Here is a 24,137-nt window from a genome sequence, read left to right as displayed (position 1 = left end):
ATTTTTCAGTTTTATATACGTAGTGACTTCCTATTGTGGAAGGGCTTTGTTTGAGAGACAGGTCTTGTTCTGACACACATAGGTGTGTGCTGCCACCATGCTCCAGAAATTTTTTTTTTTTTTTTTTGTAGAGATGAGGTCTCACTGTGTTGCCTAGGGTGGTCTCAAACTCCTAGGCTCAAATGATCCTTCTGCCTTGGCCTCCCAGAGTGCCGGGATTATAGGCATGAGCCACCGCATCCTATCCATTTCCTTTTCCTGTGTAACTTTTTGTTTTGGCCGGGCGCGGTGGCTCAAGCCTGTAATCCCAGCACTTTGGGAGGCCGAGACGGGCGGATCACGAGGTCAGGAGATCGAGACCATCCTGGCTAATATGGTGAAACCCCGTCTCTACTAAAAATACAAAAAAAAACTAGCCGGGCGAGGTGGTGGGCGCCTGTAGTCCCAGCTACTCGGGAGGCTGAGGCAGGAGAATGGCATAAACCCGGGAGGCGGAGCTTGCAGTGAGCTGAGATCCGGCCACTGCACTCCAGCCTGGGTGACAAAGCGAGACTCCGTCTCAAAAAAAAAACAAACAAAAAAAAAACAAACAAACAAAAAAAACAACTTTTTGTTTTTTGCTTCAGTGACTACTTGCCTTCTTTTAGTTTGCTCAGTTTTCTACATACCTATCATTAGTTTATTCCTAAATACTTCAATTGAATTTAAAAACAAAACATAACAAAAACCAAACCAGCCCTGCTCTCAGTAAAGCCAGGCCAATCCAGGAATCCATGAGCTCTGCCATTTTCCCCATGGCGTTTCTCCTGGAACCTTCTCCCTGTGGTGCAGTCAGGAATGCCTGCTTTCCAGGCTCCCGCTGCTCAGCTGTTGCCCTGGCTCTTTCATTCACCATCAGCCTGGAAACTGCTTCTCCTGTGCTGAGTCACCTGTTCCGTGGAGGCTGTTTCCTCCTTGTTCGTGGTTTGCTGTCTCCGCCTGGTTGGAGCACATCTTCCAGCAGCTTCCTGAGAAAGAGGATGCATGGGAGGTCTATTTTGTGGAATCTGAAAATATCTTTAGTATATTGTTCTTTTTTTTTTTTTTTTTTTTTGAGACGGAGTCTCGCTCTGTCGCCCAGGCTGGAGTGCAGTGGCGCGATCTCGGCTCACTGCAAGCTCCGCCTCCCGGGTTCACGCCATTCTCCTGCCTCAGCCTCCCGAGTAGCTGGGACTACAGGCGCCCACAACCGCGCCCGGCTAATTTTTTGTATCTTTAGTAGAGACGGGGTTTCACCGTGGTCTCGATCTCCTGACCTTGTGATCCGCCCGCCTCGGCCTCCCAAAGTCCTGGGATTACAGGCGTGAGCCACCGCGCCCGGCCAGTATATTGTTCTATTTGACTGGTATTCAAGGGAAATACAATCCTAAGTTGGAAATCCTTCTCCCTTTGAATTTTGAAGGCATGTCTTCACTGTCTTAGATTCTGATGTAATTTCTGGAAAGTCTCCTGCATTCGATCCCTAGTGCCTGTGTGTGTGTGTGACCTGCTTCACTCTTTTTTTTTTTTTTTTTTTTGCTTTTTTTTCCCCTCTCCTCTTTGTATTTAGGATCTTGTCTTAATCCCCAGAGTCCTGAAATCTCACAGGAGGTGGGATAGTCATTGTGCTCAGCAACCTGGCGGGCCCTTCCAGCGTGGATGCTCCTGCCTTAAGGTTCTGGGAAGTCTTTCTGTATGTTTCTTTGATCATTTCTTCCCCTCCACTTTCTTCCAATCTCCCTTTCTGGAATTCCTGTTAGTAGCACCTCATGCTTCCGGATTGAGCCTCAAATTTTCTTTCTTTTTTTTTTTTTTGAGATGGAGTCTCGCTGTGTCGCCCGGGCTGGAGTGCAGTGGCCGAATCTCAGCTCACTGCAAGCTCCGCCTCCCGGGTTTACGCCATTCTCCTGCCTCAGCCTCCCGAGTAGCTGGGACTACAGGCGCCCGCCACCTCGCCCGGCTAGTTTTTTGTATGTTTTAGTAGAGACGGGGTTTCACCGTGTTAGCCAGGATGGTCTCGATCTCCTGACCTCGTGATCCGCCTGCCTCGGCCTCCCAAAGTGCTGGGATTACAGGCGTGAGCCACCGCGCCCGGCCGAGCCTCAAATTTTCTTTATAATTTTCTGGCTCTTTTTTGGTACTGTTTTCCAGGAATTTTGTTTTGTTTTGTTTTCTGTTTTCTTTTTTTTTTTAATCTTACCTTTGAGCTTTTCTATTGAATGTTTTATTTCCTTTTTTTTTTATTTTTTAATTTTTTTGAGACGGAGTCTGGCTCTGTCGCCCAGGCTGGAGTGCGGTGGCCGGATCTCAGCTCACTGCAAGCTCCGCCTCCCGGGTTTACGCCATTCTCCTGCCTCAGCCTCCCGAGTAGCTGGGACTACAGGCGCCGCCACCTCGCCCGGCTAGTTTTTTGTATTTTTTAGTAGAGACGGGGTTTCACCGTATTAGCCAGGATGGCCTCGATCTCCTGACCTCGTGATCCGCCCGCCTCGGCCTCCCAAAGTGCTGGGATTACAGGCTTGAGCCACCGCGCCCGGCGAATGTTTTATTTCCTTTATCATGTTTTAAAATGTCAGTAGCTCTCTCCATTCTTGTTCTTTATGATGCCTTGTTCTTGATACAGGAGAGAGTATTGTTCTTTGGTCGCTGGGGATGTTCATTGCAGTTTTCTTCTGTTCCCTACATTGTCTCTATCTCTTGAGTTCCTTTCATCTATTTGTTCGCTTTGGTCTTTGACCTTCTTGTTAGAAGCGCTCCTCAAATATCAGTGTCCTTGGCTATTTTTTATATTTAAGAACGGGGCTGAAAATACCAGCAACTCAGGAGGCTGAGGCAGGAGGATGGCTGGAGCCCAGGAGTTTGAGGCTGCACTGAGCCGTGATCGTGCCACTGCACTCAAGCCTGGCAACAGAGCAAGACCTTTCTCTCCCTGTTCCAGAAAAAAAAGAAAATTGCTGGGCCTCCTGATTGGGTGATGGAGTGTGGGGTGTTTCCGTGGCTATTTGTATGCAGCATGGGGGCAGGTACCAAATGAAGGCTTTTTAAATTCTGGGACCTCTTTCTATAAAGAGTAATTTCTCATCTCCTGCCTCGAAACACTGAACAGGCTGAGTGACCGGTGCAGAGTGGCAGAGACCTGAGAGGACCTCTTGCCCTTCATATTCAGGCTTAGTCTTTGGATTTTCTCCAAGTCGTCCCATTACGGCCCTCAGCTGGACCGTGTTCTGAGGATGGAGCTATCTCAGCCTTTGTTGAAACTTATAATCCAGTGGTTCCACGTGGAGACTTAACCAGCTTCTGCATCTGTATCCTCACCCACAGCCTCCAGAGCTGCCTGGCATGTGCAGTGCTGAGGTTTCCTAGGGCTCTGCCTCCCACCCCCACCCCGCTAACTGTCCGCCACTCGGTGACCGTGTAGCGGTGAGCATGTGGCGTTCAGAGCTTTGTTGATGTCAGTTGGCTGTTGCCATTCCCCTTGTCCTTGAAGGTTTGCTCCCCACCCCACCTTCATTCCTTCTCATTTCAGTGGCATTAGGAGGGCGAGGAGGGGGATAACGGAGATAAGTGTATGTTTAGCCTGTGAACTTGTGACTGGTGCTTCCTGTTCTCAGAGAGAGAGCTGAGTCTTGGAAGAGAGCTTGGTGCCACGTACCGTCTGCGAGGGCTGGAATTCATAGCACTGGCATGCGTCACCAGAGGTTGTACAGTGGCAGGCAGATGGGGGCAGGGTGGGAACCACCCCCCATGTGCGTTTAGTGTTTGATTGTGGGGTTGGGGGTGGGCCGTAAAGACAACTCGGAGGCAGCGCTGGGGAGTTCTGTGATCAGAGGCACGGGGCCTTGGGGTTCAGAGGCAGGAGACAGTGTCCGTATGTCGCTTTATACAGTTGCTGTTTGTTAAGAATGTTTGCGTGGCATTTCACAGTTTTCCCACGTGTTTTTCATCACTGTTAGCTCATTCTCACCTCCCAAGTACCTGGCAGAGTATATATATTATCATCCCCATTTTACAAATGTGAAAAAATTTTGAATAGTCTCTGAATCTTGTCCAGAGTGACCCAGATCGTAATGGCCAAAGGCCAGACTCACACCTGGGTCTCTGAATCCTGGGGCTCTTTGCCAGCGTGGTGAAGGAGAGGACGGGACAAGTTTCTCCCCTGGAAAAGTGTGAACTCCTGTTAGGGAAAGAGATTTGAATGCATGAAAGCAACAGAGAATGATGCTTCATTCACTGTCCAACTGGGGTGAGCACAGCCAAGGGCCACACGAGGGCCACAGGCCAGTTTGCTGCCAGAAGGACTCCCGGGCTGGCCTGGGCACTGGCTGGCCGGGGCTCTTACAGATAGAGCCAAGGATTATGAGACCCCAATAGTGGCCGGGCATGGTGACTCACGCCTGTAATCCCAGCACTTCGGGAGGCCGAGGCGGGTGGATCATGAGGTCAAGAGATTGAGACCATCCTGGCCAACATGGTAAAAGCCCATCTCTACTAAAAATACAAAAATTAGCTGAGCATGGTGGTGCACACCTGTAGTCCCAGCTACTCAGGAGGCTGAGGCAGGAGAATCACTTGAACCCAGAAGACAGAGGTTGCAGCGAGCCGAGATCGCACCACTGCTCTCCACCCTGGCGACAGTGAGAGACTGTCTCAAAAAAACAAAGAAAAGAAAAGAAAAGAAAAAAAAAAAAGAACTCGATAGATCCGAGTGCAGAAAGACATTCAGAAGAAGCCGGTAGAAGAGAAGTCAGAAACAGCATTCGGGGTGGCGAGAAGCAGGAATAAGCAGAATCAGCAGAGGACAAAAAAGCCACGAGGGGGCCAGGTGCGGTGGCTCACACCTGTAATCCCAGCACTTTGGGAGGCCAAGGCAGGTGGATCACCTGAGGTCGGGAGTTCGAGCCCAGCCTGGCCAACATGGAGAAACCCCGTCTCTACTAAAAATACAAAATCAGCCCGGCGTGGTGGCACATGCCTGTAATCCCAGCTACTTGGGAGGCTGAGGTAGGAGAATTGCTTGAACCCAGGAGGTGGAGGTTGTGGTGAGCTGAGATTGTGCCATTACACTCCAGCCTGGGCAACAAGAGCAAAACTCTGTCTCAAAAAAAAAAAAAACAAAACAAAACAAACAAACAAAAAAACCAATAGGGAGGAGAAGAGGAGCCATTTGGCACAACTTGAAGTCTGGGGTCACTTGTACCACGCAGACCCCTGCCCCCTTGGTTGCAACACATTGTGCCCATTCTTGTCCAGGATGATCACCCATCACTGAAAAGGGGCAGAAGAACATTCTAAGGCCCCTATTTTCTTTTTTTTGAGACGGAGTCTCGCTCTGTCGCCCAGGCTGGAGTGCCGTGGCGTGGTCTCAGCTCACTGCAAGCTCCGCCTCCCGGGTTCACGCCATTCTCCTGCCTCAGCCTCCCAAGTAGCTGGGACTACAGGCGCCTGCCACCATGCCCGGCTAATTTTTTGTATTTTTAGTAGAGACGGGGTTTCACCGAGTTAGCCAGGATGGTCTCGATCTCCAGTTATCTGAAATACAGAATGTCCCAGTCTTTCCAAGTAATCAGAGTGTTTCTCTGCAGCAGAGGGCTGGGCCATGAGGCCAGCTTTAGGCGCTGAAGGTGTGCACAGGAGATGAGCTTAGAATGGCCCAGTGTGCCCAGGGCCATTGAGGTTCTGCACACAGTGTGTGGCACACAGTAGGCGCACAGCGAGTGTGCATTGAAGTTATAGTGAGTTATATGAGTGTGTCTGCCTCCTGACCCTGGGAGCTGCACGCAGAAACGTGGGAGGGCAAGTACTGAGTCTTTTCTCAAAGCCCAGGGGCTCTTGGGGCAAGTGTCTTAGGTGCTCCGTGCCTGAATTTCCTTATCTGTAAGTGGGGATAACTCCATCCTTGTGGGGGAATGGGGTGGCGGTTGTTGGAGGGGTGTGTGAACATGTAAAGCCTTACAACTGCTGGATTCTGTAGCAGTTACTAGGTCATGGGCCAGCTGAGAGGCTGGGTCAGGAGCAGTCTCTTGGACTACAGCTTCCTACCCAGACTCAAGGAGCTGCCGATAGGAAAGAAGCCCATTCAAAAGAAGCCAGTAGAGGAGAGGTCAGAAGCAGCATTTGGGGTGGCAAGAAACAGGAATAAACAGGATCTGCAAGGGACAGGAAAGTCACGAGGGAGAAGCCTGGAGCCTCGGGTTTGGAAGGGACCCCTTTAGAAAGTCTGCTGAGGGGTGGCCCAGCCTGATTGCTTCTGTTGGCAGCAAGCTCACGACTTCCATCTCTGGACTCTACCCGTTAGAAATGGTTTCTTATAGGCCAGGCGCAGTGACTCATGCCCTTAATCCCAGCACTTTGGGAGGCTGAGACCAGCAGATCACTTGAGCCCAGGGGTTCAAGACCAGCCTGGACAACATGGTGAAACCCTGTCTCTACAAAAAAACCAAAAAGCAAAAATTAGCCAGGCATGGTGGCACATACCTGTAGTCCCAGCTACTCAGGAGGCTGAGGTGGGAGGATCGATTGAGCTTGGGAGGTCAAGGCTACAGCGAGCCATGATCGCATCTGTGCACTCCAGCCTGGGCAACAGACTGAGACCCTGCATCAAAGGAAACAAAAAAAAAAAAAAGGAAATGGTTTTTTATATTGAGTATATTGAGCTGCAGTCCTGGGATCTGCCCCTGGGAGTCCCATCTGACCCTGGGAACAAGGTGCTTGTCACGTCTATTAAGAGAGTGACCCCTGATGTCTTCTCATTCCTAGCACAGTCCTTGTTTTGTGTTCATCCTGGTCCTTCTCTCCTGATAGTGTGCATTTGTCTGTAGTTTAAGATTTGGTGTCTAGAGTGGGGCAGAAAGTTCCGGGGGGGGGGGATGGACAGCCTACTCTCTTTCCAATGCTGGAGGAGTTCCTCCCAGACGCTGGCCCCAAGGCCATCAACTCTTCAGTCTCCAAAGACAAAACCCTCCAGAGAAGCCACAGCCTGATTGTCCAGGCCAGGAGAGAGGCTGTCCGGTCCCTCATGCTGGTTGCTGCCCTCTGGACTTGGCCTAAGGGCTCCTTGATCATTTAGGAGTCCCCAGGGCTTAGCACAGAGCCTGGCACACCAGCTGTGGTGGATATTTAGGGAGGTGTAGAGTCATTGTGTGTCTCTGAGGCCTCTTCAGGGGTCTGGTACTGGAGCCATGGTGGGAAGGGCGGTGGGCAGTGAGCTTCCCGGCCAAGCACCCTCCCTCCAGCCCCGCCTCAGCTTCTCCACTCTTCTTACATCCAGGGCACACATCTTTGTGTTTGTTTCCAGGGGATGTGTTGAGTTTTCCATTTAAACACTTTTGCTGGGATGCTGGAGGTGGTGGTTCACATGGCTCTGTACTTTCCAGGAGGGAAACTGATGCGTCTAGTTGGTCAGTGGGGCCGAGCTTGGGCCGGTTGCGTCACGTCTAAGGAGATTCTGTCTCATCTTCTCCAAGAATTAGGGAGTCAATTATCGACTCACTAATGATTCTTTAAAAGGAGCTGTCAGTAAATTGGTATTTTATAGACTAGCTGGCCCCAGAGCACCTCCAAAAGGTCAAGAATCTTGAACTGAGAGAGACGATGACATTTGACAATTCTGATCAGTTGTATGCAGAGCCGGTTACGGATGGACCCCGGCCACGTCATTCAAAAGTGTGCTAACTGCTAACGTGTGTTTTGATGCAGGAAAGGACATGAGCCCAGGTGCCAGGCCTTTCTCGGGAGAGGACTGCAGGGATGGGCTCACCCGGGAGGGAGCTTCCAGATAGAGGGGGCTCATGGGCCTGGGACCCCTGTGGCTTCCCTGGAGGGTTTTGTCATTAGAGACTGGAAAGCTGATGATCTTGGAGCTAGCCTCTGAGAGGAGCTCCTCCAGTGTTGGAGTAAGAGTGGGGTGTCCCCTCCTGCCCTGCCTGAGCCTGTTGTCATGGCAGGCTCCCCTGGGGAGATGGCCCATGTACGTCTGTCCATTCCTTCCTTCAGTGTTGATTGCGTTTGTAGCTGCCAGGCCCTCGGTAGTCTTTGGAGGTAGGACTGCATTCTACCTGCAAGGAGTTTACGGTCTGGAAAAAGCAGTAGGCAACACCGTGGACTCTTGCCTGTGCGCTCAGCTCATCTAAGGCTCTGCACATTCACAGCCCCTCACCCCACCAAGGAAGGAGTTATCCCGCTTACAAATGAGGAAATTCAGGCATGGAGCGCTTAAGACACTTGCCTGAGGCCACACAGCTCCTAAGGGTTGGGACCACAGTCCACACCAAGACAGGCTGGCTCCAGGGCCCATGGCTCTTTACCTTACTTGATGCTGCTTTTGTGCCAGAAGGATCAGGCAGAGCCCAGAGAGGGGTGGTAGTGAAGTCAGCGGGCTGCAGGACAGAACAGGCGGCATCTCAGCAGGGTCTGCCTCTGGGGTGAGCAGAGGGACTAGAATGTACCGTTGCATGCAGGCGTGAGCGGTCACTGCACGACCCAGGAGCTTCAGTTGTGGTTTTATCTGTATTCCACTTACCATGGCTGTGCAGATACCTACTGCCAAAACACACAAGTGTAAAACAACCATCCAATTTCTTCACGGATATTATAGGTCAAGAATTTGGACTGGGCGTGGGGGAGGTAGTTCGTCCCTGCTCCGTGACCTCTGGGCTTTGGCAGGAGAGTGTGAAGGCCGGGGCAGACCACCTGAAGGCTTGCTCCCTTGTGTGCTTGGCAGTTGATGCTGGCTGTCAGCTGAAGGCCTCGGTTCCCTCACATGAGCCTCTCTGTGCAGTGTCGCCAAAGGCTAGCTCGTGCTTCCCCCCTGCATGGTGGTTGGGTGCAAGGATAGGCACTCAAGGAAGAGCCAGAGGAAAGAGGCCTTTTCTAACCCCTACATCAGATGTCATGAAACATCACTTTGGCTTTAGTCACTCAGGTCCACCAAATGCAAAGGGAGGGTACAGGACCCCCACCTCTCAGAGGTGGGGTGTCAGCATCACGGGCTGTGGCAATCTTTAGAAAATGCAACCGTCGGCCGGGCACGGTGGCTCACGCCTGTAATCCCAGCACTTTGGGAGGCTGAGGTGGGCAGATCACCTGAGGTCGGAAGTTCGAGACCACCCTGGCCAACATGGTGAAACCCTGTCTCTACTAAAAATACAAAATTAGCTGCGTGTGGTGGCGCATGCCTGTAATCCCAGTTACTTGGGAGGCTGAGGCAGGAGAATCGCTTGAACCCTGGAGGTGGAGGTTGCGGTGAGCCAAGGTCGCGCCACTGCACTCCAGCCTGGGCAACAGAGCGAGACTCTGTCTCAAAAAAATAAAAAACAAAACCCAGACAAACAAAAAAGAAAATACAACTGTCATGATATAGCTGGACCTGGCTTAGAATGGACACTGTCATTGTGCTTGGCCTTGTGAGGTTTTGAACAGAGGTTACTGACAGGTTGATACCACATTTGGCTTAATGCCCACCCCTTTCCCTTCGCTCCGTAGTTCTTGCTAGTGAAGAGTCATCTGGAGATTGGTGGAGACTCGTCTGTCCTGAGACATCCTGAGCTGCCTCCAGCACAGGCAGGCAGTACACACGGCCCTCAGCCCTGTCCAGGGGCTCCTGGCCCTGCAGGCAGCACATAGACAGTAATGGTCGTGACAGCCAACACCCAGCACAGCGCGCCCCGGACACACTTCTGAGCACTTTGATGCTCACGCTTCACAGCCACCTGCCAAGTTGGTGCTCCTGTGATCCCCTTTGATAGATGAGGAAACTGAACCCAAAGAGGCTCACACACATCGCATACCTCTGCTGTATGTATGTGAAGGGCAAAGGGACAGTCACAACAAGGCGTAGTCAGCGCTGGGGGACAGACAAGACATATAGGGAGGAGCTTCAGTCATGGTTTTATCTGTATTCTACTTACATGGCTGTGCAAATAATTACTACTAAAACACACTAGTGTAAAATAACCATCTGTTTCTTCATGGATATTATATGTGGATGTCACCTGGAGATGGGAGCGCTTAATGGGTTAGGGCAACCGTGAGTCGCGTAAAATGCCGCAAATATGTTCCTTTCCAAATTGCTGAAGGCCAACTTTGCCTAAAAAGCATCACCAGGGCTTTCCACGCCCCAGTTCAGTCAGTGAAACAGTTGTGGTGTGCCCCGTGTGTGCCACCAGTGGCGCCTGTGTCCTGAGGAAGGAGAGGAGGAGACAGTCATTATGACACAGGGTGGGAAGCACTGGGAAGTGTCTGCAAATCAGGTTCCATGGGTAGGAGGGCACTCAATTCCACGATGGTCACCGGGGACTTGTCACACTGGGTGCTGTCCAGCGGGGGTTAATGGATCCTGAGAGCACAGCGGGAAGGGCTCTGGAGCCTCTGGGATCTGGGAGTGCAGAAGCACCGAAGGGTAGAGAACCTGCTCTGGGGAGAAGCGCAGCATTAGTGCTGCTTGGGAGTGGCGGGAGCATGGGCAGGGACCAGGTCACCCATTGAAAGACCAAGTGCCAAGCTGGGCAGCACCAGGGAGCCTTAAAGGACTTTATGCTGCAGGGGCTGGCGGGATGGGATGAGAAGGAGCCCTCTGGCTGCAGGGCCACTGTGGCTCCCTCGACCTGTTCCCCTCACCCTGTTCTGCCCCTCCCCTTGGCTTTGTGCCTTTGCTGGATGCCCATCCTCATTCCCATGTCCTCGCTCTGGCTCTTCCTCTTGCGTTCGTTCCTTTTGGGTACCCTCTGCTGCACCCCTCTTCCTCTTCTCCATGCTCTCCTCCATCCTGGTATATCCATTTGCCTCTAGCACCCTGTAGGCAGCAGCCTTCATTTTGCTGACCCAGCAGAAACCCGCTGACCAGGAGACCCGTTACAGCGTGTTGCTGTATTTATAGCATCCACATTTACAGCAGACGTGCTGTGCCATCACTCCCTGTGGCAAATTTTGGGTCTTTGTGGAGATGTTGAGCCGAGTCCCAATTTAGAATGAGCAGCCTAAGCTTGCCGAGGTTTCTGCACTGTGTTCTGTGCTGCTTGTGTGCTTTGTCGTAGCTCATAGTGCTGTGTGTATTCCGGATACCGCTACAGGTTGTTGACTGGATGAAGGTTCTGCGCTCTCATTCCTGCTTGCAATTTCTCCCAAGATTTTCATAAAGACTGTTTTGTGGTTATCTTATAAAATTGTGATCTATAACACACAAGTATGTAAGACAAATATTTACTTATAAATACATTAGAGATGAGGTCTCACTATGTTGCCCAGGCTGGAGTGCAGTGGCCATTCAGAGGTGCGATCCCACTCTGGAGTTGCACTTGCTTTGTTTCCAGCCTGGGCTGGTTCACCCCTCCTTAGGCAACTTGGTGATCCCCCACTCCCAGGAGATCACCATACTACTACCAGTCTCGGTGCAGACACCAGATCGACATAGCACACTATAGCCCAGAACGCCCAGACTCAAGCCGTCCTCCTGCCTCAGCAGTAGCTGGGACCACAGGCACGTGCCACTGCGCCTGGAAAAACTAATAAAGCCAATACCGCTTCCCCCAGGGTCGACACTGCCAGCCCTCCCAAACCTCCTGAGTGCCCACCCTTATCTCAGCCTTCTCCGGCCTCCCCACATAACCCTGAACTCACGGCAGTCCCTTCCTTGCTTCCCTTTGTAGTATTACGCCAGTGTAGGGGTGCATCCCTGGGTAAGATAATTTAGGTGTGCTGGGATTTGAACTTAGGAGCGGAAGGTCAGCTGTGTGCGTTCTTGACAGGCTCCTTTTGCACAACCTTATGTCCCCCAGGCTCCTCCCTGTTGCCACGCATGGCTGTGGCTCTTTCACCTCCATTGCCATTTAGAATCCCAGCATCTGTGGACCCATTCTGCTGATTTGACTGGTTTCCCCTGGACACTGTTTTCGCAGCCTTGGTCATCTATAATTTCCTGAGCCTGTGCTATGAGTACCTAGGAGGAGAAAGTTCCATCATGTCGGAGATCAGAGGAAAACCCATTGAGTGAGTATGGAGTCTTCCTGAAGCCCTACACCACCCCGTTTCCTGGGCCTTGTGTACCTGGAGCTGTCCTGGCACCAGCTGGACACAGACCATCTCTGCCTGTGACCTTGACCTGCTGTGCCTCGCCACATTTCCTGAGCCATTCATTCTTCTTGGCGTTTAGGAGGGCCTCTGCGGCTCATTCTCTCTCTCTCTCTTCCTGTCTCAGTCTTAGTGCTTTCCTGTCTGTTTCTGCCTCCTGCAGTTTTTACATTCAGAGCTTTCCAAGTTGGTTTGTCACCCCAGGGCCAGTGCAGCCCTGTGTCCCTCCGCCTATGGCACATGCAGATGCCCTGCCATACCTCTCCCTGTGCTTGGCCTCGGGTTCAAAGTCTGCCCGGGATGTGTGCCCCAGCTCCTCTGGGTGGATGGGAGGGCGGCCTTCCCCACCCCACCGTTCCTAAGTCCTGGCTCTTCACTCACCGCTGCTGCCTCCCATGCTTGTCTCCTCCAGGTCCAGCTGTGTGTATGGCACCTGCTGCCTCTGGGGAAAGACTTACTCCATCGGGTTTCTGCGGTTCTGCAAACAGGTGTGTGCCCCCAGCAGCTGCCTAGGTCAGGAGGAGCAGGGTGGGGACTGGGAAACCCTGCCCTGGGCTGCCCTGGGCCCCACCTGAAGAGGTTCCCTTTCCTATGAGGCCCCTCAGACCCCCAGCACCCAGCCCCCGAAGCTGTTAGGCGGGCACCACATTAGCAGGGTGTGCTTAGAGGGGCAGCGACCGGCATCCTGGGAGTGTCTGCTGCATTGTGGGCAAGAGCTGAGCCCAGACTCTTGCTCGTGTGACCAAGTCTTGGTGTGTGTGAGAATCAGAAGTGGTGCATGGGGATTCTAGAACCTCCATTTGAAAACTTCTCATCAGCTACAGCTAGGGGGCAGGAGGGTTTTGGCATTAAAGACACACGCTAGAACAGGCCTGTGCCATCTCTCCCTGCATTTCCTGGTTGGCAGTCCAGCCGCTCTAGCTTCCTGGGCTGACCTCCGTGTGGTCTAGAGTAACCTGGGCGGAGGCAGTGTGGTGGGGTCACTCAGTGTGTGGGCCTGGGTGTCTGACCATCCGAGCCTGATTTCCAGCTTTTCTTCTGACTGTGTGACCTTGGATAATTGGCTCACCCTCTCTGAGCTTTAGTTTCCTCCACTGTAAAATGAGTGTAATGATACTCCTCTCGAGAGATGGTTGTGAGGATCAGATGAGGTCATGGATGTAGAGCTTTCAGCCCGGTGTGGCGGAGCCCACGGCCTCCTGTTCAGGGAGGCAGAGTCGGAGGGGATCACGCCCAGTCTTCATGACCTCGTCTCCTCTGGGGCTCTGTAGGGGCTCTGTCATGTCAGCCTCTCCAGCTTCATCAAGAGTAGTCACGAAAGGATACGAAACCCACAGCCAAGTCACTGTGGCTTGGGCAGGGAGGGCAGGGCCTGCTGCTCCCTTCTGTGCAGGGCCCAGGCCACAAGGCGGGCACACCCACAAAGCCTCTGCCTGGCCATGCCAAGTCTCCAGTTCTGCTTCCAGACCTTCCTTCCTTAGCATGTTCCTAAATTCAGAATCTCACCACCGGACCTGCAGGGAAAGAGTTAAAACTATCCTGGGTTCAGGGTGGGGCATTGAGAGCCATTGTTTACCAGTTGGTGCAGCCACCCAGGTTCCGGCCAGCTGTGACTCACCGCCTTGTTTGACGATTATATTGTCTACAAAGTTTTGATTTCATGATTGTTAGCTAGGGTGGCCTTGTTCGAAATGATTCCCCAGCCCTGTGGGCTCAGATGTTCTGCTCTTGTTCCTGACGGTGGCAGGGAGAGATACAAGAAGTCAGAGAACAAAAGAGGCCTCTTCGTTTCTTTACGAAGGCGAGAGAGCACACCCCACAGCTTTGTCCTGGGGCACAGAGACAGGCCTTTGACTCCTCAGGGCCAGCGCTCAATATCCACATCTTCTGGAGAGATTCCCTACTTAAAGCAGAGATTCCCGATCACCACTCACTGCCCTAGCCCGCAGGAGAAGCTCTGGAATGGAGCCCTGGAACCTGGCACGTGTCTAAAACTCCCCGGGGGGTTCTGATGTCCAGCCCAGCCTGGGAACTGCTGACTGGTCCAGGGTATGGTGAGGTGATGATTCTGGGGCCTACTCGCCTGGGCTCTGCTTCTGCTGCTTCAGCTTCTCTGTGCCTCAGTTTCCTCATCTGTACCATGAGGATAATGATAGCACCCACATCAGGGGGCTGTCATGAGTACTAGGTGAACTGACCCAGGGAAGCACCAGCCTGCTGCCAGGCTCATAACTAGAATTCACTCATACTGCCGCTCTTCCCTTTTCCCAGGCTCATAACTAGAACTCACGCAAACTGCCGCTCTTCCCTTTTCCCCAGAAGGTGCCAGTCCCACTTCTTCTAGGCGGGATGACAGGGCCAGGGACGTTCTTTGGGGCTTTCTGAGAGTGGGACTACACGTCTGCCCCATCACACACGCCTCTCCGAATGGCAGCCCCATGGTGCGGGCTGCCTGGGGCTCCCCTGCAAGCCTGGCTCAGATCCCTGGTTGGGGCAGAAGCTGCAGTTTCCACAGATCACTGTTCCCGCTCCAGGCTCCTCGTCCTTTTTTCAGCTACACTAGCTGAGCCTTTTGGATTGGATTTAACCACCCCCCAGCTCTTCAGGAGGGGCCTTAGGGCTTAGATTTATTTGCTTTCAAGATAATGGTGATACTAGTGATGTTATGGGCACCACGGGTCCTCCCGTAGGGAATCGGGAAAACCTGGCTGAGGAATTCTTTCCGTGGCTCAGCCAACTAGCAGGCGCCGTTAGTGCATGCACAGAGGCGGGACACTCCCGAGAAGACACTGCACTTCCTGGCTGTGCCACCCCGCAGCAGTGGCCCTGTGGTGTGGGGAGTGACTACATCCTTTTCACCAGGGAGTCTGTGCTCAGAGGCCAAGTGACTGCCCAAGCTGTCCCCAGAGTTCAAACTCAGATTTCGAGACTGTGGAGCCCACGTGCTCTGGGGCTACATTTCCTGAGTCACCTCCATCCCCAGAGTGACCTGTGCTCACCAGAAACCCTGGACCCAGATCCAGAGAGTGGGGCCAGGAACCGGACAGGGGGTGGACCTGGAGGATGGGAGGAGGCCCTCACCTGTGCCGGCTACGCGGTGGCTGGTTCCTTGAGCGGGGCCCCAGCCTTGCTCCAGGCACCAAGGTCTCTAGGACCTGGCCCTGTCCATTTCCTCGGCCATCTCTCCAGTGCGCAGCCCCTTGCACTTGTCCACCCTCTACCTCGGGGCCTTGGTGCAAGCTGCCCCCTCTGCCTGTCGAACCTTTCGTCTCCAGCACCCTCCTGATGGTCCTGGCTCGAGAAGCTTCCTTGTGTGCATCTCCTGTCCCCCGCCTCCATCATACCCTGCCACGCTGTTCCTTCCTTCCTCCACATGCTCATCTCACACACGGCATTGCGTGGGCTGCATCTCCTACATGTTCTGCCCTCTGCCCCATGCAGACAGCAGTCCCCTGGGAGCAGGACACAGAGCCATCCCCCCATCCCCCCCATCTCCTCTCTCCTTCCATCCTTCCATCCCCTCCATCCCTTCGTCCCTCCAACCCCTCCGTCCCTCCGTCCCCTCCGTCCTCTCCGTCCCCTTCATCCTCTCTGTCCCTCCATCCGGCACAGTTCTGGCTGCCAGAAGCAGAGCTTGCTTCATGCCTTCTGCGTTCCTCCTCCACACTCAACCTCCTTTTCCCCCCGACAGGCCACCCTGCAGTTCTGTGTGGTGAAGCCACTTATGGCGGTCAGCACTGTGGTCCTCCAGGCCTTCGGCAAGTACCGGGATGGGGACTTTGAGTAAGCAGCGGGTGCTCCCCGGGCTGTGTGGGAGGAGTGTTGGCACAGGCTGGTGCCTTGGCTGAGGGAAGGGGGCGGCCAGAGTGGCTGCACAGCCGTGACCTTCCTGGGTGCCTGGTGCTCACGCCCCCCTGAAGTCCGAGCCCAGCAGTGGACACCCTTGCAGTTGGCCCCGCTGCCGGCCCAGGAGTGAACCATTGGCAGCAGTCACATTCACGTCCAGGCTGCAGAGTGGTACCGCGAAGGGATGGGCCACAAAGGGACAGTGACCACTGCTGAGGCAGGGAGCGAGAGGGTCAGAGCCCCAAGAGGTCGGCTCAAGTCCACAGGTACATAAGCCCCTGCTGCGTAAATTGACCACACGCATTTCATTCTGGGCTTAGTGAAAATGACCATGTGGCTGGGCACGGTGCCTCACGCCTGTAATCCCAGCACTTTGGGAGGCCAATGCTGGTGGATCACCTGAGGTCAGGAGTTCAAGACCAGCCTGGCCAACATGGTGAAACCCCGTCTCTACTAAAAATACAAAAAATTAACCGGGCATGGTGACGGGGTGCCTGTAATCCCAGCTACTCGGGAGGCTGAGGCAGGAGAATCGCTAGAACCCAAGAGACAGAGGTTGTGGTGAGCCGAGATCACGCCATTGCACTCCAGCTTGGGTGACAAGAACAAAACTCCGTCTCTCAAAAAAAAAAAAAAGTGACCATGTGTCTAGCCCTGTGCTTTGAAGCACTTGGCACACACTGTCTGTAAACTGCACAACAGCCCTACCAGGGCAGGTGAGCAAAGGGAGGTCAGGGGGATGCAGCCGACCAAGTGAAAAGGCAGCAGAGCTAAGCAGCGTCACCCACTTTGACGCCTGTTATCTGCCTGTCAGGCTATGGCCTCCAGCTCAGCCCTGGCTTCCACACTGGTGTCCAGTGTTAGGAGTGTGGGCACCAGGGCGTAGACAAATCCATGAGTCACGCAGAGGCAGCAGAGCTGGTCTGGCCTGCAGACGCACCCCGTACACTCCCACCCCTGTCTGTTGCTTTGATCACCCCCTCTGTCCCCTTCAGTGGCTCTTTGAGCTCTGCTGGACATGTGGGGCTAAGAGCCATGGGGACTGTGTGTGGTGCAGTCGAGGAGAGCCCCTTCCCTCCAAGGGTCTGTCCCAGCCAGAAAATGCTCCCCGTCCTGCAGCGTCACAAGCGGCTACCTCTACGTGACCATCATCTACAACATCTCCGTCAGCCTGGCCCTCTACGCCCTCTTCCTCTTCTACTTTGCCACCCGGGAGCTGCTCAGTCCCTACAGCCCCGTCCTCAAGTTCTTCATGGTCAAGTCTGTCATCTTTCTCTCCTTCTGGCAAGGTGAGCCCCCTCCCAGCGCCTCGAGGCTGCCCATGCTGCCCTGTCCTCTGTGCTTCCTGCTGCCCCTTCTGCTTATGGTCCCTGGTGCCCGCGGGGCCTGTTCAGAGGGGCCTCAGCCCACTGGGCACTTGCTGGGGGTGAAATCTGAGCCCTCAGGGGCCTTTCCCAGGGGATGGGGGAGATTTGTCGGGGCCGCTACATGGATGGGAGGGCCTAGGAGACCCTGTGAAATCGCTGACATCTCAGTTTTGGTGGCTGGCAAAGAGCTGGGAGAGCAGGGTTTCCGAAGGCTGTGGCCTTGTGTCGCTACTCCTGCCCTACAGGAGCAGCTGTGGCCCTGCTTACATCCTTACTGGGGTGTGTGGGTAGCTGAGTGGGGCATTGTGGAAGATGGGGGACCAGGAAGGGGACCAGTCTGGGTCCAGACACCCATGCCTCCTCATCCAGGCATGCTCCTGGCCATCCTGGAGAAGTGTGGGGCCATCCCCAAAATCCATTCGGCCCGCGTGTCGGTGGGTGAGGGCACTGTGGCTGCTGGCTACCAGGACTTCATCATCTGTGTGGAGATGTTCTTTGCAGCCCTGGCCCTGCGGCACGCCTTCACCTACAAGGTCTATGCTGACAAGAGACTGGACGCACAAGGTATGAGCCAGGGTCCTAGGTGACCCCCACTGGGAGAAACAGGGAGCCCCAAACATCCCAGGGCCCTCCCACCTCCCAGCATCCTACAGGTGCGGCTGGGTCAGGACATGGGATCCCGACTCTATGTGCAGAAATGGGGCCACAGAGGTCGGGGAAGAGCAGGTGCCACCAGCACTATGGATTCGGTCCTGGAAGCTCAGGCCACCTGTCTCTTGCAGCAGGTCCAAGTGTGGAGACCCAGGGATGATACAGACAGAGACTGTAATGAATAGACAAATTCCCTCGGGCTTCTGACACCCAACACTGTGGTTACCATTTTGTCCTGTAATTCATTCCCTCATCTCATATACTATGTTTTAAAAAAAGAATATTTCTGAGAAACAGACTCGGATGGTAATAGGTTTTAACAGCTTTCTTTTACACCTGCGAATCTTCCTTCTTGCTAGAACGGTGGTAAGTGGCCCCAGTTGTACTGGAAAATGCCCCGGAGAGCTTTTGAAAGGGCTGATACCAGCCCCACCCTCGGAGATGCCGCTGTAATGGGTCTGGGCTGGCAGGCTGTGTGCTCTGAGAGTTCTGTGCTTTAAGCACTCCCAGGGTGGTGTGAATGTGCTGCTGCCCAGACGCTCCAGTGGGCCGGAAGGACTGCCTCTGGCCACTGGGCAAAGGGGCTTGTCCTTGGAGGATGGGGAAGAGGAGGCTGGGAAGGCCTGAGAATGACTGAGCCAGTGAAGGGGCAGGAGGAACTGGGGAGAGGGGAGCCTCCTTCTCTGACACATCTACCCAGGAGCCTGGCTGCTGCCAGCTGTCTGCCCAAGTGGCTGGAGGCAAGAAACCCACTTCGCAGGGCCTACCTGCAGGCCCACACAGGCTCGTGGTGGGTGGTGTGAGTGTAGAAATGTCTGCCTGCAGCGGGGCTCCCCTTCCTTCCCACCCGCCTTCCTCTGTGCCTTCCCTGGTCGGGGAAGACCTACTCTGTGGCCCAAAGAGCAGGCGCACAAAGGCCAGGGCTTGCCAGCTGATGGCCCAGTTGGAAGGACCTAGCAAACACCCACCCAGCATTGAGGGCAATGTCCCTTAGACCTGGTCTGGCGTACCCTGTGCCCGTAGGAACATCGTCCTGGGGCCTGGGGCCTGGGGCCACCCCAAGGGGCAAGGGGGGCACGGCAAAGAACCATTCCTGCCCCATTGGGTCTCTGCCGCCCAGCCTGAGCTGTCCCTCCACACACCGCTCCTAGACATACCCGCACCCGGCCGGGGAAGCCGCTTGCCCTTCTCTGCCTCCGCACTGGTCCTGAGCCCCTTGCTACCCTCTAACCCAGGCGCAGACCCTTAGCCCTCAGGATAGGCTTGGGTGCAGAGCTGGCTCAGCTGTGCGATCGTAACCCCTCCCTCCGAGCCTCCATGTCCTGGTCTGGGAAGTGTTGTGAGGTTTGTAAAATATGAGGTGCAGATGTGGCCCCAGGCTAGCCTGGGAAGAAGTGGGGATGGGACGTCCTGACCTAGACGTGGAGGCGGAACTCAGCCGCCAGGCGGATGTTTCCTGTTGGCGTGAACACCAGGGGAGGAGTCATCCCTAGGTGGATATCCCCCCTGCCAAGCCCCAGGAGGCACCTGGAGCTTCCTGGGTGCCCTGTGGGGGCCTAGAGGGGCGGGGGCGGGGTGTGTGGTATGTCATGCTGGTGGGCCTCGGTGGTGGGCACACATTGTTCACTCAGCTGTCTCTTGTCTTCTCTATTTCTTCGGCTTCTCTCCCCACCCCCCTTGCCCTGCTTTTGCCCGGGGTTTGGCCGTGGGCAGTGCCAACATACGGCCCTTACGGTAGGTCCCGCTCTTGGTCTGCATGTCTGTCCTGCACGTCAGTTCTGGTCACTGTCACTGGCATGCCTCTCTCTGTAGCTCCTCTGTGTTCTCATCTCCCCACTGGCACCCCTGGGTGGGAATGCCCAGAGCACCTGCCAAGGGCCACCCTCTGTAGAGCTTGCCTGCTTCCGTCCTGGTCTCTCGTTCTGGAATATGCCCCGCCCTCATCTGGGGTCACCGTGCTCTTCATGGGATATCGGGGCATTTCACGATGTTTCCAAGAGTTCACAAGCTGAGTCAGGAATCCTGGGTTCTGGAGTTAGGCTTGCCCCTTACATCCAGGTTTTGTTTCCTGGGCTGCTTTTCCCCTCTGAGCCCGTGAGGACGGGACGATTGATTAGAGGAGATGAGGAGGAAGCCCTCTTAGAGGGAGCCAGTGAGTCGCATCTGCTGCCCTGGGGGTGCAGGCCAGCCTAGTCCTGATGGGGCCAGCCCCTGGCCCACTCTTCAGCGTGGAGGGAGCACAGCACTTCCCCAGGTGGTGGGGGACGCGTCTGGTGCCTGTGGAACAGAGCACCCCGGCTTCCAGGCCCTCTGGCCCCACATGCCCCGACTTCAGTTGGTTGAGCCTGCCCTGGCCTCTCTGGGGCATTCCAGGCTCACTGCCCATAGCTCGCCAGTCTCTAGCCTCGGTCCCTCCCCCAGCCGGCCTGGCTCCAGTGGGGGGTTACATCTGCTCCTCTTCACAGTTGAGCCTCCCCTTGGGGCTCCTCAGCCAAAGGAGTCCATTTTTTCCTGCCCCTTTTCATATCCTGGACCCGATTCTCTGTCCCAGAAGGGGTGGTGGAAGGGCACAGCTTTGGGCTAGGGGGGGTCTGTCCCAGGATCACAGGCAGGGGCTGAGCAGCCTCCTCACCCGCCCCTCCTGCCCCCTGCCCGGCAGGCCGCTGCGCCCCCATGAAGAGCATCTCCAGCAGCCTCAAGGAGACCATGAGCCCGCACGACATCGTGCAGGACGCCATCCACAACTTCTCACCCGCCTACCAGCAGTACACGCAGCACTCCACCCTGGAGCCTGGGCCCGCCTGGCGTGGTGGCGCCCATGGCCTCTCCCGCTCCCACAGCCTCAGTGGCGCCCGCGACAACGAGAAGACTCTCCTGCTCAGCTCTGATGATGAGTTCTAGGTGCGGGCTGTGGTGGCAGAAGTGCTGGTGCCGTAGCCATGGTCAGGCTGTGCCCCACCTCCAGCCACACCACCAGGCCAGGAGGCAGCTGGCACAGCACTCACGCCACCATTTATTTATTGGACCAGAAACACTCACATGTCACTTCCAGAGGACACGGGGACAGCCAGGCTCGCCCATGGGCCTTCAGGAATATTTATACACGGCCCAGCCTGCACTGCCCGGGCGAGGGCAGAGGACACTGGGAGTAAGGCTCATGCCCCTGCTGCCCATCCTGTGCTGGGGGCATGCTGGGACCAGCCGCGCCCAGGCCCCAATGCTTGTGTGTGGACCAGCGGCTGCAGCCTTCTAGCCCCTTCTCCCCGCGAGACTCTCAGGCTGAGGTCGGCAAGCCGTGGCCCCCACACACACCGTGCAATACCCTGTCTGACCTGGGCTCTTCCCGCCTGCATCCCTCCCCTGTCCACCTTTGTCCAGTGCTAGATTCACCTCACCCTGGGCAGGAGCGGGGATGTGGGCACTCTGTGGTCCTCCCCTCCTGACCTCCCTGGCATGCTGCAAGGATCAGAGCCAGACACCAGGAGTCACAGGCCCCACCCAGAAAGGGCATTCAGGGGCCTCTGGGCACCACTTCTGTTGAAGCAGGGGCTTCTGGCCCCTGGGTGTCCCCGCCCGTCATGGCCACACCTCTGCCTGCCTCATGCCCCTTCCCCCTGGCCTACCAAGGACAGCCCACAGCCCGCACTGCCGGCTCACCTGGGTCCTTCCTCGATAGCTTTGGGCAGAGCCCTTGCTTCCTGGCTGCTCCAGGGTTCAGGGGCTCCCAGCCCTCCCTCCCAGGCTGATGCTGGGTCCTCTCTCTCTCTGGGGCTTCTCCCTCCCATTTCAGGGGAAAGGTCTGAGTCTCCATGTTTCAGACCAGCTTCCAGGGGAAGGCAGTCTGGCAGGGAGGCTGGGAGGGGTGGCCACACGGTGGGGAGCTGAGAGGTGGGGGAATGGTCCCAGACTCCTCTCGGGGCCCCCATCTACACAGGGCAAGGTGTTCTGCCGCATCCGGCCCCTGGCCCATCTCTTCTGTGCCTTAGTCACATATGAAAGCGCCCCTCTCTGGCTCCCTGTCTGTCCCACATGCTCCCTGGGGCTCTTCGTTCAGCTGCTGGCGCTCACAGGATCCTGCAGTGCTGGGCCCAGAGCCCTCAGACAGGCCTCAGGAGTGTTCAGGACCACCAAGCCCCTCCTCTCCCCCTCCACACCTCTAGACCTGGGGCCTCCGGAGCCGGAGCCCCCAGCAGGCTGGGCTTATACCAGCTCCTGACTTAGGAAGAGCCTGGTGTCACAACACATGTCCCTACAGGCAAAGTGTCCTGGCATCTAAAACCCAGATTATCCCTGGGTTTGGGCTGCAGTGGCCTCAAGAAGCTGGTAGGGTAAGGGAGAGGGACCCTGCCGGTGTTCACTGGGGATTCTTTTGGTCCTTCCTGGAATGAACAGGTTCCCTCCCTGCCACCTGTGAGGAGAGTCGGGGCCTGGCTGTCTTCCTGGCCTCCTTCCTTCCCTTGTGGCAGAGGCCTGCATGTGGGTGCCAGAGGCCAGCTCTCCCCCTCCGTCTTGGGGGGCCTGACCCGGGAAGGTGGGTGCAGACACAGGCTGAGGACCAGCCCTGGCCCTGCCCCTGCCGTCTGCTTTCACCAAGCTGTCTCCGACGTAGCTTCCCTTCTCCCTCCAGGCCAAAGTGTGCTGCTGACTCCCACCCCCTTGGTCATCACCTGCCCCAGCGTTGCTGTTTGCGTGGAGGGTGGGGGTGGGGGGAGCTCAGTGGTAGGGAATCAGCGGTCCCTGGGGTCATGGGAATGGGAACACGTGCCCAACCGCTCCATCCCCTCCTCCTCCTTAGAATGCATAACCTACCTTGTCTTTTTTTTTTTTTAAATTTTCTTTCCAGATATAGTAGCTCTTTGTACATAAGGAATACTTGAAAAATTAATTGTATGATGTATGAGAAGACAGAGTCTCCTAGTTTTGTATCTTGTTGTATGACTGCCATGAGTTCCACCAGAAAGCCACTCTATTTTGGTCTCTGTGACATTTTAAATGCGTGACAGAAGTGAGCAAATAAAGTGAGGAAGAATATATATATGAGATAATATAGATTGTATTGAAATCTCTGCATGTGGGTGAGGTTTTTCCTTCCTCCTCCCTGCCCGCTGTGTTGGGTTTGGAGTGGGTGTAGTGGCTGTGGGCAGGGGCGGCTTAGGAAACCCTCTCCTTCCTGTGTGTAACCTTTAAGTGATGGGGGTTCAGATTGACCGGGACCAAGGTCAAGGCCCAGGCCTCCCTCGGACAAAGGGTCTCCCCAGCCCCCAGGAAGCTCCCACCCCAGGACAGACAGCCGGGCTGCAGGTGGTCAATGCTCCTTCCCTGTTTGGTCAACCAGGTCGATGGGGCCCACATGTTGGCAGCCCCGCTCCTGCAGGCTTCTCCCAGGATTTCCTGGGATCCCCTTTCCAGACAAGCTTCCTGCATCTCTGGGCCCATCCTCCACCCTGGGACCCTCAGGGCCAGGGACCCTGGGGCAGGGGGCCTCTGGCCGTGGGCACAGTGCCTGGCCTCTCTGGTACTGCATGCCTTCTCAGGGCCTGGCTTGCTGCTGACGGGAGCACTCAGGAATGCAGCGTGGGTGGGGGAATTCCCGCCAGCCTCCCGAGGCGGGTCCTGCGTCCTCCCGCAGCTTCCTGCTGCCCTTCCCGCAGGACTGAACTCAGTATTTCAGGGTCATGGTCTTGGCAGGGAAAGCACCGAGCCCCAACCTGAAAAGGGGAGAAAGCCCCGTGGACGTGGCCGACCTATGCGATTTGGCCCTTTCCAGGACTTAAATCCTGCACCTTTGCACAGCTGGTGCCTTACCCCACCGGCCCCAACCCAGCCCCACAGTTGACCTCACCTCAATCTGTGCCACTGTAAATGTGTGTTCTGAGTGTTAAAACTTGCGGCCCGGCCGGGCGCGGTAGCTCAAGCCTGTGATCCCAGCACTTTGGGAGGCCGAGACGGGCGGATCACGAGGTCAGATTGAGACCATCCTGGCTAACACGGTGAAACTCTGTCTCTACTAAAAAATACGAAAAACTAGCCGGGCAAAGTGGTGGGCGCCTGTAGTCCCAGCTACTCGGGAGGCTGAGGCAGGAGAATGGTGTAAACCTGGGAGGTGGAGCTTGCAGTGAGCTGAGATCCGGCCACTGCACTCCAGCCTGGGCGACAGAGGGAGACTCCATCTCAAAAAAAAAAAAAAAAAAA

General features: G+C 55.4%; 1 protein-coding gene and 1 pseudogene across 7 annotated transcripts in view; both read left to right on the top strand.

The window, feature by feature from the left end:
• The window catches only part of LOC105464453 (transmembrane protein 184B), a 55,738-nt gene extending 32,727 nt beyond the window's left edge, over positions 1 to 23,011 (top strand). For 3 of the 7 annotated variants that reach the window (XM_011712392.2, XM_011712394.2, XM_011712389.2), the window contains 6 exons: positions 11,910 to 12,000; positions 12,494 to 12,569; positions 15,773 to 15,864; positions 17,047 to 17,216; positions 17,664 to 17,858; positions 20,605 to 23,011. In XM_011712392.2, the coding sequence (XP_011710694.1) occupies positions 11,910 to 12,000; positions 12,494 to 12,569; positions 15,773 to 15,864; positions 17,047 to 17,216; positions 17,664 to 17,858; positions 20,605 to 20,846 (866 nt within the window). In that variant the 3' untranslated portion in view covers positions 20,847 to 23,011. Of the gene's footprint in view, positions 1 to 11,909; positions 12,001 to 12,493; positions 12,570 to 15,772; positions 15,865 to 17,046; positions 17,217 to 17,663; positions 17,859 to 18,076; positions 19,526 to 19,658; positions 20,581 to 20,604 lie in introns of those variants that run through there. The other 4 variants (XM_071080584.1, XM_071080585.1, XM_011712390.3 and 1 more) reach the window with 4 other exon arrangements.
• LOC139358732 (uncharacterized) lies at positions 21,134 to 23,011 on the top strand (annotated as a pseudogene).
• Positions 23,012 to 24,137: the final 1,126 nt, after the last annotated feature.

This window comes from Macaca nemestrina, chromosome 15, assembly GCF_043159975.1.
Source record: "Macaca nemestrina isolate mMacNem1 chromosome 15, mMacNem.hap1, whole genome shotgun sequence".
Lineage (NCBI taxonomy): Eukaryota > Metazoa > Chordata > Mammalia > Primates > Cercopithecidae > Macaca > Macaca nemestrina.
This window is presented reverse-complemented; position numbering and strand designations above follow the sequence as displayed.